The 19043-nt window shown below is 42.4% G+C and overlaps 1 protein-coding gene across 1 annotated transcript in view; it reads left to right on the top strand.

The window, feature by feature from the left end:
- Window positions 1-1174: 1174 nt before the first annotated feature.
- Window positions 1175-19043, top strand: part of CFAP161 (cilia and flagella associated protein 161) — a 31233-nt gene continuing 13364 nt past the window's right edge. Inside the window, exons 1-4 of the mRNA XM_077473150.1 lie at window positions 1175-1338; window positions 7554-7643; window positions 8799-9037; window positions 15655-15736. Coding sequence (XP_077329276.1) covers window positions 1270-1338; window positions 7554-7643; window positions 8799-9037; window positions 15655-15736 — 480 coding nt within the window. The 5' untranslated portion in view covers window positions 1175-1269. The remainder of the gene's footprint in view (window positions 1339-7553; window positions 7644-8798; window positions 9038-15654; window positions 15737-19043) is intronic.

The raw sequence follows: 19043 nt of genomic DNA, 5'->3' as shown, positions 1-19043 counted from the left end.
ATGAGGAACTGAACAAGCACTCAGGTATCTGCAATATTATTTTGTTCACTAGATGTCAGCATTGTCACACGAATATCTATAGCATGTGGCACTAAACAAGCGTTGCATAGTAGGTGAGGTTGAAAAAGGACACAAGTCCATCAAGTCCAACCTATGTGTGTGATTATATGTCAGTATTATATTGTATATTCCTGTATGTTGCAGTTGTTCTGGTGCTTATCTAATCATTTTTTTAAACTATCGATGCCCCCCGGTGAGACCACCGCCTGTTGCAGGAAATTACACATCCTTGCAGCTCTTACAGTAAAGAATCCTTCAAGTAGTTTTAAGGTTAATCCTCTTTTCTTCTAATTTTAATGAGTGACCACGAGTCTTGTTAAACTCCTTTATAAAGTTTTCTCCCTATTGTGGGGTCACCAGTACGGTATTTATAAATTTAAATCATATCTCCTCTGAAGCGTCTCTTCTCCAGAGAGAATAAGTTCAGTGATCGCAACCTTTCCTCATAACTAATATCCTCCAGACCCTTTGTTAGCTTTATTGCCCTTCTTTGTACTCGCTTCATTTCCAGTACATCCTTCCTGAGGACTGGTGCCCAAAACTGGACAGCATACTCCAGGTGAGGCCGGACCAGAGTCTTGTAGAGCGGGAGAATTATCGTTATTATTATGATTATTATTATACACGATTTATATAGCACCAACAGTTTAAGCAGCGCTTTACAATGTAGAGGGGGCACAGCACAATTACAGTACAGTTCAGTACAGAGGGGACAGGAGGGCCCTGCTCGTAGAGCTTACATTATAAAGGGAGGGGGTGTTGGTACAAAAGGTAGAGAATGATTTGATGAGGGGTGGCTCTGGGACAGTTGTTATGTGGGTGTGGGATAGGCTTTTTGAATCAATGAGTTTTCACGGATCTCCTAAAGGTGGACAGGTTAGGGGCTGATCGGATATACCGGGGAAGGGAGTTCCAGAGGATGGGATCGTTTTGACGTTATTAAGTCTAAGGTGCTTGCAATATGTATTTTGTCCTCTAGATGTCCGCATTGTCACACGACTAGTGTGTGGAACTGAACAAGTGTTATGGAAACCTACAGTGCATTGCAATATTTATTTTGTCCACTAGATGTCAGCATCGTCACACGGCTGTCTGTAGTCTTGTAATGTGTTCTGTATCTATAGTAACATCACATGTAAACAAATCCCATAACAACAGGAATGCTCTGAGAGCTGAAGCCTGGAGAGCGAGTGGAATATCAGAGCCAGGATGAGTGTCCGAACCTTCAGCCCATCGGTCCGGGTTGGGAACTGGAATGAAGATGTTTCCCTGGATGAGGTGAGCAAAACTCATCATTACAATTTGTTACCAGGAAATGAATTGCGGACATTACTCAGGATATGACTCCTTACTAATGCTGCGTTCACTCTTCTGCGTGCAAAAATCGCACACTTTCCCAACACGAAAAAAAGCACCGCCCTTTAGCAGATGCACAGTGGTGCCATTAATATTTATTCATTCTCACCCGCACGCATCTGCTTACATGTGTGTTTTTGGGCATGCCAAACTGCATGATGCCCCAGTACCATGTGTTTTGGCACGGCGCAATTTTTCAAAAAGCCAAGGACCTTTTTTTCTATGCATTGCATGTAGGACAATCCATTAATTTCAATTGGCTGACCTATGCGAGGAAAAGATGCAGAATGAGTCCCTGACGCTCTTTGCTAAATTGCAGCACAAAGTTGCGTGGAGGGGCACCATTAGGAACCAATGGCGATGCCATGCCATTCGCTAAAGTGTAGCCTGTTTCTGTTGCGTGTCTGGAAAGCGCACAGTTTTGCTTGCGTTCTCAAATTTCACAGAACGTGAATTAGAGCTGCACAATTCTGGCCAAAATGAAAATTATGTTTTTTTTTGTTGCTTAGAATAAAAAGATCACGATTCTTTCACAATTCTCATGGCGTAAAATCTTTCACATTATACAAAAAAAAAATTTGGGCTAACTTTACTGGTTAGGGTTTTTTTCCCCAAAAAATTGTATTTGAAAGGCCGCTGCACAAATACAGTGGGACATAAAATATTGCAACAACCACCATTTTATTCTCTAGGGTCTCTACTAAAATATATATATATATATATATATATATATATATATATATATATATATATATATATAATGTTTGGAGGTTCTAATTAATGTCTAGCAATTTCTAGCAAAAAAAAGATTTTAACTTGAAAACAACTATCAGAAAGAGGTTTAAGTGGTTAAAATGTTCCTAATTTACATACAGAAGTCTATTCCTTTGATGTAAAAGACAAATTGATACAATGTTTATACTTTCACTGTTCTATGTTTATTCTATTCACTGATAGAATGTTTTAAAATCGCAACAGGGAAAAAAATTGCGATAGCGATTCTTGACTATTAATCGTGCAGCCCTAATGTGAACGTAACCTCATGCAGCTTTACTCTTACGTATGACTCATGTGAATGAGGCCTTACCCACGTCCCTTCCTTTCCTACATGTAAAAGGCATCCATTTTTTTGCTAGAAATCTACTTGGAACCCCCAAACAACTTACATATATTTTTGGAAGCCGAGGCCCTGGAGAATAAAATGGTGACTGTTGTAGATTTTTTATGTCACGCAATGTTTGTAACATTTTTATTTGAATGAATTTTCATGCAGAGTGCCGTATATTTGCATAAATTGCTGTCAATACAGCTGTGCAAAAGCACATGCACTGCGTGCTCCCAGCACGGTTACCGGCACCTAACCGACAGCTGATTGGGAGTTTGCAGATCACATGACCGATGTGAAAACCAATCACAACAATCATGTGATCTTAAAGTGGAGGGCCACCGTAAAATAAAAAAATTGCATTAATATTCTTTAAAAAAATGTAAAAAAAAAATGTAAAAAAATAAAATACAATTTTTAACTTACCTGAAACCGCTGTTGCTAGGCTGTCTTCCTAATCTGCCTCTTCCTATTCCGCTGCGCTTCCTCCTCTTTGGTGATCAGCCCCATTGCCTTCTGGGACATGTGTGTGTCCCAGAAAACAACGGGGCCATTCACAAAGTGCCGCGCGACTCACGCATGCGCAGTGGGAAACGGGCAGTGAAGCCGCAAGGCTCCACTGCCTGTATCCCTTTGTTAATATGGAGGCGCCGGCAGCCGATCCGATGGATGGATCAGCTTCGGGCGGCCGACATCGCAGGCTCGCTGGTCAGGTAAGTGTCCTTATTAAAAGTCAGCAGCTACAGTGTTTGTAGCTGCTGACTTTTAAAAAAAAAGAAATCACGGCCGGAACACCCCTTTAAGCTTCTCGGCAATATAAATCTTTTAAACCTTTTAAAGGGTCGAGAGGCTGAGAGGTTAACAAAGTATAAAAGATGATGTTATACCGAGTAAATTGAAACCAAAAATGTCATGATTTAAAATTGCTGGAACGGATACATCTAAATCTACCTCTCTTCTGAATTGTGAGCCATGTTTAAATCGCTTTTCAGAAGCGTTTGACTGGCTGGTTTTAACCCCATTTTTGACAACAAACATGCCACAACCGCATACATTGTAAGTGAATGTGGGGTGTTTGTGGCACTGTCTCATTCGCCTGAATGTGGCTTGTTTGGTGGGCTAGCTGCCTGTCAGTTGATGCGTGCCGGGTACTTTTTGTCGCTGCCTCAAAGAAAAACTTCTTGACCTTGGCATATAAACACCCCCATTCACTGCCTATTGCAACTTTAGGTGGGGGACTGGGGCAGTAAAAACACAGCTCAACCATGTATTTGTACCGGCCCCCAACTGCACATCTAAATGAAGTTTTAAGGTGTCTCCACTCTGGATGGAGGTGCAATGGAGACACCTTTGGACAGCAGCATTGCCAGTCTGCTGAGAAGGTAGTGTTAGATAAACTAGCAGATGAACTTTACATAGGTGACTAACAAATTAAAGCTGAACTCCTGCAAACACTTTTTTGAGCAGTTACATCAACTGTTTTATTTTGTTTTGGGATAAAGATTTTACATAAATACAAGCTGATTATTGTAAGCACACTTGTCATTGATAAATGGTGTGGTCAGCTTGTTCTGTTGAAAGATAACAGACTTACTGGGAGGACCACCAGGTGAAAATAAAGGAAAAAAGACAAAAAGAAACAAATGCCTATTAGGACCTGGGGGTCCTAGTAGATGATTGGCTCAGCAATGGCATGCAATGCCAAGCTGCTGCTAACAAAGCAAACAGAATATTGGCTGCATTAAAAAAGGGGATCAACTCCAGAGATAAAACGATAATACTCCCGCTCTACAAGACTCTGGTCCGGCCGCACCTAGAATATGCTGTCCAGTTCTGGACACCGATCCACAGGAAGGATGTACTGGAAATGGAGCGAGTACAAAGAAGGGCAACAAAGCTAATAAATGGTCTGGAGGATATTAGTTATGAGGAAAGGTTGCGAGCTCTGAACTTATTCTCTTGCTGGAGAAGAGACGCTTGAGAGGGGATATGATTTCAATATACAAATACTGTGACTGGTGACCCCACAATAGGGATAAAACTTTTTTTGCGGAAGGGAGTTTAATAAGACTCGTGGCCACTCATTAAAATTAGAAGAAAAGCAAGTTTAACCTTAAACTACGTAGAGGGTTCTTTACTGTAAGAGCAGCAAGGATGTGGAATTCCCTTCCACAGGCGGTGGTCTCAGCGAGGGGCATTAATAGTTTCAAGAAACTATTGGATAAGCACCTGAACAACCACAACATACAGGGATATACAATGTAATACTGACATATAATCACACACATAGGTTGGACTTGATGGACTTGTGTCTTTTTTCAGCCTCGCCTACTGTGTAACTATAATGCGGCCACCACATCTAAGAATTGGAAGGCTGCAAAATAATAGATTTTTGTTTTTGGGTTTCATATCTCTTTAAAGCAGAACTAAACCCTCCTATTCTTTACAGGCAAGAAACATTTGATCTGCCATTGCTATGGTGCTGCACGTGTGATCACCTATAACACCAGCCATTTGATGGCATGACAGTTCAATCAAGAGCACAAGCAACTGTAATAGTTATCATTTACCGCATGCTGTGAATATGACTGTTTTGGAAAAAAGTTGATGGGTTTAGTTTTCCTTTAAAGCAGAAAACATGTTATACTTACCTTCTCTGTGTAATGGTTTGGCTCTTTTTCTCTGGTCCCCCACTGGTGCTCCTGGCTCCTCCCTTTTACTGAGTGCCCCCATAGCAATCCACCTGCTATGGGGGCACTCACACGGGCTCACTCCCTAGTGAGCTCTGTGTGTCCATAGGACAGGGAGAGTGTGGCTTGGCTCCACCCCCACTCCCCTTTCACTGGCTGTGATTGGCAGCAGTGGGAGCCAATCATATCCTTCACATACCTTATTTTTTTACAGTTCCTTGCATTGGCAAGCACTAAAGAATGTGCCAATGCATCTGCCACCTAGCCATAAACCCAGCCAATAACCACCACTTTGTTCTACTATAAAAAGGAAAAAGGACAAAAAGTTTGAAAAAACTGTTTAACTTACTTTCTGTTAAACTAAAAATGCCAGAATTGTATGAAACCCTCCCCCCGAAATGACACCAAGGTGATCAAATTTTTTGCCATAAATTTTTGGAAATGAGGAAACTTGCTCAGGTACTGAGGGGGTTAAACATGGAGCTTGTTGAATGGTGCACCAGATACATTAAATGTCCAGGCTATACATAGAGGAAAGAGGAAGTGACGGGGTTACTGTACTGGTCACATACAGTGGTAGGATGGAGGTGAAGGGATGGAGGTTATTATTCATACAGTGCCTTGAAAAAGTATTGACACCCCTTGAAATTTTCCACATTATCTCAGGTGGGAGAATCTGTCCACAGGACAACTATTAGTCGTGCACTCCACGAATCTGGTCTTTATGGATGAATGGCAAAAATAAAGACATTGTTGAAAGAAAGCCATAAGAAGTCCCATTTGCAGTTTGCGAGAAGCCATGTGGGAGACACAGCAAACATGTGGAAGAAGGTGCTCTGGTCAGATGAGACTTGAGACTTGAAAATTGCTGTTCGCTGACACTCTCCATCCAATCTAACAGATCTTGAGCTATTTTGCAAAGAAGAATGGGCAACAATATCACTCTCTAGATGTGCAAAACTGGTAGAGACATCCCCAAAAAGACTTGTAGCTGTAATTGTAGCAAAAGAGGGTTATACAAAGTATTGACTCAGGGGGGGCTGAATACAAATGTACCCCACACTTTTCACATATTTATTTGTAAAAAATGTTGAAAACCATTTATCATTTTCTTCCCACTTCACAATTATGTGCCACTTTATGTTGGTCTATCGCATAAAATCCCAATAAAATACATTTATGTTTTTGGTTGTAACATGACAAAATGTGGAAAATTTCAAGGGGTATGAATACACTTTCAAGGCACTGTATGTGCAGAATAAGGGAGATGAAAGGGTTAATATAGAGATCACATGGAGACAGCATAGAGGTAGTATGTGTTGGAGAGGGGGGCATGAAAGGGTTAATGAAAAGATCCTGTGTCACTGAAACAGAATGATTGGATGTGCAGATGTTGATCCATTCATTCTTGCCCTATTCATAAGTACTGCAATCTCCTTCCCTTGTTGTAAGCAGAAGGGAAGGGATCAGCACTGTAAATACCATGTGATCCCTGTGATTGGTCATCACATCGATCACATGGTATTGTTTACAGTGCTGATCCCTTCCCCTTACAAACAATTTGATGTGATTGCCATGATGACCAATCACAGCGATCACATGGTACTCAGGCCCTCGTATCAGGTGGGTAGAGTGTTCACTGTGTACCGAGCTGCCTAATGACAGCTTGGAACATATTGATCACTGGGCAGATCGGGCAGCTGATCATACTGCAGTAATTAAGTGGTTAAGCTGTGTTAGCTCAAAGCAACACTGTGATTTTATTCTCACAGGGGAGATCTGCAGCTGGAACTTTACCTTAAAGGGGAAGTTACGATTTATACCCTCCTCCCCCTTACTCTTCTATTTTTGCCACCTTTTTTTCTGGGGGGGGGGGGGGGGGTGGCTACCTGTTCTTGTTCTTCTTCCAGAGGGAGCTGGAGCATTCAGTAAGCATAGCGTGGCTCACGCATGCGCAGTGGACAACTAACCGTGAAGCCGCAAGGAGCCACAACTGGCTGCCCAGAGTAAGCATGCCAGCGCCAGGGAGCCGGAAGACCGGTGAAGAAGTGGTTGGGGTGAGCACACTGCTGGATCCCAGTATTTGTAGCTGCTGACTTAAATTTTTTTTAAAAGATGCTGAAGAATTACTTTAATATGTTTTTGTTCTCCATTTGTAATTCTGTCTCAAATGTTTGCAACAAATAAAAAGACGTAATTCGTAGCAGAGACTGGGGCACCGCAAATGTCATTCTGTCATCCTCTAAAGTCTAAACAGTCACAAATGTGTTCTTACATTTCCCCTCTTTATTTCACTGTATCTTTCCTCTTGGTTTATATTTTGTGTTTTCTATACATTATAGGATCTCTTGAAAGACTTTTTGGAAAAACGAGAAAAGGGAGAACTGCTTTTGCAAAAGTCAAGTAATTTCAAGAAAAATATTTTGCAAAAGGTAAGTGGTAATGTGTATAGAACCAATTTCCACCCATACATTCACCGGACCACCAGGAGCAGTTACACTTGTAGTGAGCCCCCCTAAAGATCAGCTGGAAAATTTGGCCTATTTCTCCCACCCACAGCATACACAGCCAGGCACACGCCATTTTCAGAATTCCTCCTTTGGCTCAAAGACCAGTCTAGGGTTTTCTCTTTTCTGTTTTTATTGGAACAGTAACTCGGATAGGGTTGGGAGCATGGAATACCCCCAAATTACAAACTGTACAACTTAAGGACTGCCTGGCCTCTGGCTGCTCTGTAAATGCAGGCTATATTGTACAACCTCTGGCCGCACTGCACTCTCTTGGCTGTCTTGTACAACTCCTGACTGTACTGGGCAAACTTGTAGTAGTATTGCACGCACATGGCTGTTTTGCACAACTCCTATCTGCACTGCGTTTGCTTAGGAGACCAATCCACCCTACAGTCACTTCTCCTCTGTAAAGCATGATAAAGTACTCACTCTGAATGGTTGGCCTTCCTCCGACACACTCATAATAAAAATACTATAAATCTATCCCCTATTTTGTAGATGCTATAACTTTTGTGCAAAGCAATCAATATACTCTTATTGTAATTTTTTTTTACCAAAAATATCTAGAAGAATACGTATCAGCGTAAACTGAGGAAAAAAATTTGTTTTTTTTATATTTTGGGGGATATTTATTATAGCAAAAAGTAAAAAATAATGCATTTTTTTCAAAATTGGCGCGCTTTTTTTGTTTTTAGCACAAAAAATAAAAAACGCAGAGGTGATCAAATACCACCAAGAGAAAGCTCTATTTGTGTGAAAAAAAGGACGTGAATTTTGTTTGGGTGCTACGTCGCATGACCGCGCAATTCTCAGTTAAAGTGACACAGTGCCAAATTGCAAAAAGTGCTCTGGTCCGGAAGGGGGTAAAATCTTCCGGGGCTGAAGCAGTTAAAGTAGTGCATTGCTGATTGGCAGAAAATGCTGTGGTCATAAAGGGAGTAAAACCTTCTGGAAGTCAAGTGGATAAAGAGTAGTATCATTACCATCATCATCTGTAACAAACATGGTCTAGAAACATTATTATAACTTGAATGAGGTATACTGGACTTTTTAATAATTTTCCTTTCTTTGTATTAGGCAGAGCTTTCTATCTCCAAGGATGGATTCCTCCACATTGGTGATGTAGTCATGCTGCTGAATCCAGAGAACAGCCAGCAATCGTTAAGTAATCCATCCCCGGTAAATGGGAACTACACTCTCTCGGCTAACCCAGATGAAAGTGCTTTACATTTAAAGAGCCACCTAACAGCACAGTGTGGAGTCAGTGGCAGCAGCAATGTCAAGCCTTGTGCCAGGAATGCTTTCATTATAACAAGGTACAGTATATGTTTTCATCACATTTCTAACATAAACTCTAATAAAAAAAAAAGATGGAAACGTATTCATAATTTTTAGTTTTCCTTCATATTGCAGGCAGGTCCTAAACATGTAACTCAAGATGCACATACAGTACACTACAGTGCATATATGTAACATGCATTGGTCAAAAACACAGTGTTTAATTGAATTACATGGTACCCATAACACTTTGGTACAGTGTGCCAAATTTGCACTGTACCAGACATCTCAAGTTTCCCGCGAGGTGTGGGAGTCTCCCACATTTCTGCAGAGGCTCCCGCACACCTGCAAGTGCCTCTCGATCTCTCTGGAATGATCGGTGCAGCGGGGAACAGCTGTGATCACCGATATCCTTTGTATCAATTTTTAGCTAACAGCCACTTCTCCTTCTCTCCCTCCTGCGGCTGTCAGCTAAAAAACTATACAGGGAGATCGGTGATCGCAGCTGTCCCTCCAGCCACACCGATCATCCCCAGCTGCTCTGTGTGCTCCTCCCAGTCCACCTCCATGTCCTTCTTCGCCCCCGTTATCCTCCGGCCCCCCTTAATGTCCTTCTCCACCCCCGTTCTCCTCCAGCCCCCTCCATGTCCTTCTCCACCCCCGTTCTCCTCCAGCCCCCTCCATGTCCTTCTCCACCCCCGTTCTCCTCCGGCCCCCTCCATGTCCTCCTCAACCCCTGTTCTCCGGCACCCTCCATATCCTTCTCTGCCCCTGTACTACTCCGGCCCCCTCCATGTCCTTCTCCGCCCCCATTCTCCTCCAGCCCCCTCCTTGTCCTTCTCCGCCCCCGTTCTCCTCCAGCCCCCTCCATGTCCTTCTCCGCCCCCGTTCTCCTCCGGCCCCCTCCATGTCCTTCTCCGCCCCTGTACTCCTCCGGCCCCCTCCATGTCCTTCTCCACCCCTGTTATCCTCCGGCCCCCTCCATGTTCTTTTTCCACCCCCGTTCTCCTCTGGCCCCCTCCATGTGCTTCTCCACCCCCCATTTTCCTCCGGCCTCCATCGTCCCCCTCATCCGGCTCCCCTCCTCTCCTGCCGGCTGCGGGGGAACTAGTTAATGGACACAGCGAGCAAGATCGCTCCTGTGATAAATGAGCAGAGTAAACTGTCTCCTGTTCATTCATCTTTAGCGCTGAGAAAGGGACTGGGGAATGTGTGTCCTCAGTCCCTTTGTCTGTATCAAAGGGGAGTGTCAGGCGTCTGTTTAAAACCCTGAAATCTCACCAAACCCCCCCCCCCCCCCCCCAAAAAATATTTTAAAAAAATCAAAAAAAATGAAAAAAAAATGAAAAAAGTGTAAAAAAAACTAAAAAAAAAAAACTACTGACACCACTCTCCCCTGCACTACCAACAATGTCCACTGTTCCAACCCCCTCCCCACAAAAAGCATTGTGAAAAAAAAATTAAAACCAAATTAAATTGTAAAACAAAAACCAATTATTAAAAGTAAAAACAAAAACTGACACCATCGACATACCACCCACACCCCACCCCTTCCCTAGAAGCACTGTGAAAAAATATTGAAAAAGTGATTTAAATAATATTTTGCCATGGTGGGTGAGGTGGGCGTTTGCGGGTGCGAAGCACCACCTCCCTCAAATGAGTTTCTGCAGGTTGGGATGTCTGCTGTAGTGTAACTGCAATAATGTGATGACGTGCAGAAAAGCCCACTATACCGTACATGAACAGGACCATAGTGTGTGAGCAATTTGTTGTTCCACCTGCCTTGTGTTATGTTCACAACTTGAGCAGAAATTGTTCAGACTTAAAAGTGGCTCTGTCACTAAATTAAATCCAGTCAATATCTGGTTCCCTGCAAACTTAAGATTGAATGCTAACCTCTACTGACACTACTGGAGCTCTGCACTCTCCACTCTGCTTAGCCTGTGGTTTATTTTCTTACTGCAGTGGCCTTTGGTGCAGTCAGTGGCAGAGGTTAGAATTCAATGGAGTAAATGAGAATAACTTGTTCACTTTACAAGAGAATTTCTACCTTGCAGGGGGAATTTCTCTTAGCTTAGTGAATGTGGTAAATATTCTATTTGCAAAAGAATAGCCAATCACATGCAAGGAAAAAATCAGCATTTTTGCTTGCACATGATTGGATGATTATTATTATTATTATTATTATTCAGGATTTATATAGCGCCAGCTATTTACGCAGCGCTTTACAATATAAAAGGGAGACAATACAGTTACAATACAATTAAATACAAAAGGATTAAGAGTACCCTGCTCAAAAGAGCTTACAATCTAAAAGGGTGGGGCAGGTGGTACAGAAGGTTATAACTGTTGGGAATGAGTTTATGGAAGGATGATGGTAGTCTGTAGAGCATCACCTCTAAGCTAAAGTAAAATACCCTTGCAAAGTAAACAGCCTATTTACCTTTGGAAAAATCAACCCCCATGATCTGATTTTTTTTTAAATCACAGAGTTGCTTTAAAATAAATCCTATAGATCTCCAATAAAGAACTTATTATGCACTTTGCCTATACTGGAAGCCAATTTGTTTTGCAGGAGGGGCTGTAAGCATAAAAAATAACTTCCTGTTGCTTCATGTTGTCAGGTCCTATATAAGTTTTAAACCTTCTAAGCATGTCAGATCTTACACAGGACTATGCATGTTTCTGTGGTGCCCATGTGACCATGCTCCAGCCTGGTAATTGGCTCTCAGCCATCCAGCAATGCATTGTGTAGAGCCAGGTGGAGTATAACGTACAGTATTTCACCAGACCTGTGTAGCACTGACCCCCGAAGGAGCTGCTGGTTTGATTGGGCTTACCGTTACCTTCGATTTGCGTCTAGGGGTTCCCGTGGTAGATGGCCCAGGAACTTTAGAGACTGACGACAGATCCGCATAAAGGGATTTTTATTTGCAAAAACATAGTTAATCAACAGTCTCTTAAAATAGGATCAGAGGGTTAGGAGGAAAGTTCAGGTACTCTTAGTGTCAAAGTCAATAATAAAAGACTTGCTTACTTTGCCTAAATCCAGAGAATAGCCATTCACAACTGGATGTTCACTCAAGTTGGATAGTCTCTCTCTCACAAGGCCTAGCAGCCAACAAGGTGCTTAACTCAGGAACAAGTCTCTGCCACAGATGCTATTGTAGAACATGTTGTTGTAGAACATTTGTGTGGTACCAGTATCTTTCAGCCGGTTCGGCGATACCCACGAGATTGGATTCACTTAGGTTCCTCAGCCTCACCAGGCTCTTGTTAAGAAGCCAACCCGTACGTGGCTTCTTCTGAAGAGTCCTCCCCTGGATAGCTAAGAAGTTGGTGGGCCTCTCCACAACCGGAGACGGCACCGGACCACCTCAGAATCCTTTCTTTAGTTTCCTTGCCTAGGGCTAGCCAGCCCTGAGACACAAAGTGGGGTGGATCCGTACCCCAGGCCATAGCCTTTCTGGGGGCTGGTCAGGAGGACCAGGACCATGGAGTCAGAAGATACTTCTGGACCGGAAGCCCGAACCATGTATCATCCGCATCTTAAGTACCCTCTTCCAGAAAACACAGCAAGAGTGACACTCCCACTGGGCTGGCTCCGAGAGAAAGTAACCTTAAAGCACCCAACCAGTTTGTGGTTCCATACCTGCCATAAGAGATAGTGCCCCCTATGGCCAGGCTGAACACCCTATAGTCCAGTCAGACTGATGCTGAGGTCAAAATTTGGAACAATTTTATCCAAACCAAACTGCAGTTTAGGTGTAACTTAAATTTCAAAACATATAGCGCGTGCTCTTCAGGAGCCAGCGCTATACCTGGAACTACCAGTTCCTCTAAGACAGGTACTCATTATTGGGGTGGTGGGTAGTGTATGAAAAGTTAAGAACAATGTGCTGCATCTACATATAACATGATCCAGTACGTTTCCCTCTTTCCCTCCATAGACCCACCCTGGGACAGCAGGTGAGGCTTACCTGTAGGTGCAAGAAATATCTCCTAAACCTACATGGTTTAGGAGATGTGTGCAATAGACAGGCACCGATATCTAAGGTGCATGCGCCATAGACAACGCTGCGCAGGCGGACTGAGTGTGCCCTTTCTAACGGCGATCATGCTGTTAGTGGTGGCTCCTGCATGCATGTGCGGAAGAGACATCATCACGGCTCTGGCCAATACCCGGAAAGAAAATAAGACCTAGAAAATAAGACCTAGTGTGATTGTCGGTGATGGCTGCAATATAAGCCCTACCCCCTCAAATAAGCCCTAGTTAAAGTCCTTGTAGGTCTTATTTTCAGGGCAGGGCTTATTTTTGGGGAAACAGGGTAGGGCTTATTTGGGGGGTAGGGCTTATATTGCAGCCATCACCGACAATCAAGCTAGGTCTTATTTTTGGGGAAACAGGGTAGTAGCCGATTATGCTTTACATTTGCAGGGAAACAAAGCGGAAGTAAAACCCATCAGGGATTACTTCCTCTTGAAATAGACTATTATATTAAAGCTGAATTTCAGGTGTGGGTCGGATTACTTAGTTAGAGGGGTCCAGCATGGGTATGCATATTTCAAACTGTGGAATCCCTGTGGTAGCAGAGAATCACTGTAGTAGTTGATGCTACTACAGTGATAGCCTTTGTCTCTCAGATTTTTTGCCGAGAGGCTGCCCTGCTGCATAGTAACCATAGGGAGTCTCTTGCTCAGTATGGCCTCCATTCAGAGAACTCAGTGTATTTTCTCAATGAATGCAAAGTGTTCTCTGATTGAACAAGGTGGAGAGAGACGGGGCGATGGAACCACAGTTTCCCCATGTGGTTACAGTGCAGCAGAGCAGCCACCCCTGAAGACCGTGCTGATCACTGTAGCAGTAATGACTATTATAGTGATTCTCCTCTTCAACAACAATCCCTCAGGTGTGAAATAAGCAATAATAAGCTGGACCCATGTAATTCTGCAATACCAACTTTACCTGCAATTCAGCTTCAAAGTGGAACTATAGCCCCCCCATAAAAAAATATGTATGTGCTGCAGTACTTAGGTTGCATTGCTACTGAATATAAAGCAGCGTTGTCCTTCATGTAGGCTGTGTCACCTGCATGCATGACAGTGGGAGGAGTGAGATGTTACAGGGGTGTGGCAGACAGGATTGTCACTACTGATTCACAAGCCTGTAGCTTGTCAATCAGCACCTGGCCACACCTTCATTCTGGGTTGGCAGCACTGACTGTTGCTGAAATTCTCCCACTTTGAGCTGCAGTATCTGATAGGGGGGATGTGTGAGACACAAAGGAAGGAACATTACTCAGGGGATATAAAGGAAGTTTGTTCTTTTAATTCATGATGCTCTCGTATGACAAAGTCATGGATTTAAAGTGTTTGTTACCCCAACATTTCATATTCCTGATATGTGTCTGTTGTACCATGGACTTATGTTAAAAAGCATCCTGTTCTCTTATAATTCTTCCTTTTATGTGAAATACCTGGTGATCCTGCCAGTCCACCTGCTGTCCTATTTCAAACTGACTACGTTAGGCATAGAACCTCATCCATCCCAGTGTGGTCAGTTTTCTTGATGTTCTGGGAGAACAGCCTTCCTGTAATCCAATGGTCAGACTTATGGTGACATGCCCCCTGTACAGCTGATCACTGGGAAGATCGGTGTTCTGCTTTTTCTCTGCCTCCTGCTGGCAAGCCCCCTTTCATCTCCACCCCCACCTCTCTAAGCCCCTTATGCAGCCTGAGAAGAAAGATTATGTGATCATTTATTATTAAAGCGGAGTTCCACTGACACATTTAATTATTTATTTTTTAAAACCAAACTTAGGATCTTAACATACAATACAATGCATACAGAGAGGTAGAGACAGGAAACTCAATTGAAAACAGTGCTATCCAGGTAAGTTGTCAGAAAAAAAAAAAACTTTCCATTGCACAATCTACAGTATATGCTGCAAGAATGATTTTGATGATGAGTTCTAAAAGTGTGAGCAACTCCGCTTTAAGGAAATAAAATGTGTGTGTGTGTGTATACACACACACACACACACACACACAAATGTTTTGCCTTTCATTTCTGTTTTAAACTGAATAGTTTTTTGTTTTTTTACAAGGTGAGGATTCACATATACTTTAAAGTGGATGTAAAGTCTTACATCTATCCAGTGAAGTGACTGTCTTCAGGCGATACACAGAAAGGAAACAAATCAAAGCTGAGTTTTAAAGCTTGTCTGAGAGTTCAGAAAAAAAGTGGGCTGAGAGCTGAAGTTACACTTTGCAGAGCTCAGTGAGGAGAGGTCTGATAGCTGATTGGAGGGAAGGGACCCCCCTTCACACAGCACACAGGAACAGAGCTGAGGCTGTTGATCTGCTTTCCCTCCCCTGTCACCTTTTTTTCTTTTGGTGTCAGGAAAACTTGTCAGAAGTGATTTCTGCTGATAGGAAAGGAACAAAGCAGCAGACAGAAATGACGCTTAAATTGAGACACACACACACTATAGAGGGATATGCTTTGTTCATATTTCATATCTAAGGTTTACAACCACTTTATAACCTGTTTAGACTGCCACACAGAAGCCTTCAGATTTACTCTATAAGCTCTTAAACTCTGACTATTCTAAATGAACTGTATTTAATGTTTTTCCATGTTATTGGGGAGCAGTGTGGATGGCAGTGAACATGGGGAACCTCTCCATTACGGACAGAACTTTGCGTTAAGGACAACAGATGGTTTTATGGGACACGTAAGTGAAGTCAGAACATATTTCATACACTGAGACCATAAAACACACCTCGCTTTTCTAATAGTGATGCTTCTTAAATAAATCCCATTTTCACAATACACCACATAACTCTTTTGCATTAGATTATTCATCAGTTTTTTTTTTCAGAGGATTATGTCACCAATGCATAAAGAATTGTTTTAGGAGAAAATTACATCGAAAGTGCAGAGCAATTTGTAATGTTAACCACTTGCCCACTGGGCATATTAACCCCTTTCCTAACTAGACCAATTTTCAGCTTTCAGCACTCTCACATTTTGAATGACAATTACTCAGTCATGCAACACTGTACCCATATGATTTTTTTTTCTTTTTTTTTCTCACAAATAGTGCTTTCTTTTGGTGGTATTTAACCACTTAAGGACTGAGCCTCTTTCTGAGATTTGGTGTTTACAAGTTAAAAACTGTTTTTTTTTCTAGAAAATTGCTTAGAACCCCCAAACATTATTTATATATATATATATATATATATATATATATATATGTATAAGTATATATGTAATACACACACACACACACACACACACACATATATATATATATATATATATATATATATATATATATATATATGTGTGTGTGTGTGTGTGTGTGTGTGTGTGTGTGTATTACATATATATAATAATATAGGGGGCGTGTCCTATGCCTCCATACTTTTGCTGATCGGTATCCCTCGTTCCCATCTCAAAAAGTTGGCAGGTATGGATAATGATATCTGAAGATTCTTCTGAATCCATCAATTCTGGTAAAGTTAGATTCTTGGTCCCTGCTGTACTGGTTTGATCCGTCAGCCTCCATGTCACTGCTGTATCCTGTAGTGATATAGGGGTTGACACTCTGGGAAGCATCAGATTCTGCATGCTCTTTAAGCAGTAGTAACCCCAGGGCAGTTTGAAGAGGAGCTCCAAATGCTGTAGCTGCTGACTTTTAATATTAGGGTACTTGCCTGTCCAGGCATACAGTGGTGTCCTCACCCAAGCCAATTATTAAATTGGCTATCTAGTGCTGGCGCTGCCATCTTGACTAAGGGAAACCGGCACTGAAGCCTTCGCACCTGATTTCCTACTGCGCATGTAAAGAAAAAGGAAGGCGCATGGCCAAATGCATGAATCATTCTAAACAAATTAGGTATATACAGACAAATACTAAGTATTCGTACAAATGAATAAAAGGCAGATAGAGGAGTCAGACAAGCGAAGCTTCCCTTTTTTGGTGGAGCTCTAGTTAAGTCACAACTGATTTGAATGGGAACATTTGAAGGACATACTTAGTTTGTTTAAAACATTAAAAATTTCTAAAATCCGTCCACGTCTATGTGGGCCATCCATCTCACATAGATGTTACCTGATTCAGACATCTGTAATGTTTTAAATATCTTCTCGGAAGATCTACACCACAAGCATAAGAATACTTTATTTGAAAACAATGTTGAGACAAGACTTTACAAATAAAGTGTACTGTATATGGAGTAATTCTGGTTAAAGCTGTACAAATAAAATGTCTTTAAATATGTAGTAAATGGTATTTCACCCAACTTCCCACCCCATACCTCCCAACTTTTTGAGATGGGAATGAGGGACACCTATCAGCAAAATTATGCAGGCATAGGACTCACCCCTTGCCACGCCCCCTTAAAGGAGAATTGTACAAAAAAACAAGATTAGTTAAACCCACAAGTGCTTTTTATACCACTACTATTCCTTTATATTGGCTTTTGGAATTTACAAATGCAGCAATCTAGAAATCAGATGAAAGGTTTAGGGCTGGAAAACACTTTTTGATAGGTAAAAAGTGCATTTTTATATTCAACTATATTGATCAGACCAAAATGAGGGACAGATGAGGAGGAATGAGGGACAGAGGGACATTGCTCCAAATTAGGGACAGTCCCTCCAAATCAGGGACAGTTGGAAGCTATGCCTTAGGCAAGCCATAGATAATACAGTTGTCTTTCCTGCAACCCGTGGTTGAAAGAAAATCGCTTGATTCTCCATCAACACAGTCAGCATTGAGGGCAGAGTCCCTCCTGAGGGACTATTGTGTTATGCCGGTGGGGAGTCATCACAGATTACTGCTAGGAGCTATAGCCACTGGAAGTAATAGCATTAAAAAAATCTGACCAGGCTGGTTATAGTAAAGTCAATTGATGGTTCGACTTCAGTACAGTCAGTCAGCCCATAAGTGGATTGAATCTCAGCTGGTCCCTGCTGAACCAGCTGAGATTCGATCCATCTATGGCTCGCTTTAGTGTTCCTGGAAAATGTTATCTTCGGAATGATTTTTTGCCTTTTATTCTTATAACATACTCACAACAATTGATTTTTCACTCCTTGACATTTTTAAATAATTTCAGAATGTATTAAACAGCAACGGAAACAGCACACAGTAAAGCAGCCCATAGATTATGCGATTTTCTTTCCTTCCACCAAAGATGTTGATGGGGGAATCCCTCCAGCAGAACACATGCTGGCAGAACACATAGCCTTCCCCAATGCTGTATCCTGGCTTAGGGCGACAGGGCCCAGGCCAAGGGCAGCACTTTGCATGGGGGCAGCACGGAAAGAGTCCCCGTCGACTTGCGCTGTTAGTGTAGCTCCAGTCTTATGGGGCGGACTGGTCTGAGCGGCAAATAAAGAGGGAGGTGGGGACGCCGCTTCTAATTTTGACCGTCCTATTATACTGGACCACAAACCTTCCCCACTGTGCTATATGTATTCTGCTGCACCATTGGCATGATTATATCTTCTTAGTCCTCTCCATAAAATTATCAGAAATTTGTGCTTAAAGTAGAACTATGGGCAACACTTTTTTTTTAAATTTTGGATAGAGTAAGGGATGGTTATAGCCCCTGTCAGTTTGTTTTTTACCATCCCTGTCCCATTGCAGAGATTTCCCTTCACTTTCTGCCCCATAGCCAAACAGGAAGTGAGAGGAATTCTATGCAAATGAAGGGAATCCATTGCCCCCCCGCCCTTAAACAGCAAGGGGTGTGGTTTTGGCAGGAAGGGGTGGGTCATATTTAAATTAGGGGGCACACGAGTTTAGTCAGGCCTTGGGCAGCACAAAACCTAAATGCACTACTGGCCTTCCCCACCGGCAGAATACAATGATCACTGCTAGCGTTTATAACCGCTGTCTGTAACCGCAGGTTAAAAAACTGACACACTGGTTTTACCCAAGTTGATCGATGTTTCGACTTCAGTACAACCAGCCTGCCCATGGATGAATCTCAGCCAGTCCCTTCTGAATCAGCCAAGATTTTATCCAT

The sequence above is a fragment of the Lithobates pipiens genome, unplaced genomic scaffold (genome assembly GCF_037356315.1).
Source record: "Lithobates pipiens isolate NorthernLeopardFrog02 unplaced genomic scaffold, aLitPip1_a1.2 Scaffold_8, whole genome shotgun sequence".
Classification (NCBI taxonomy): Eukaryota; Metazoa; Chordata; class Amphibia; order Anura; family Ranidae; genus Lithobates; species Lithobates pipiens.
The sequence above is the reverse complement of the archived record's forward strand: the minus strand, read 5'-3'. Positions and strand labels throughout refer to the sequence as shown.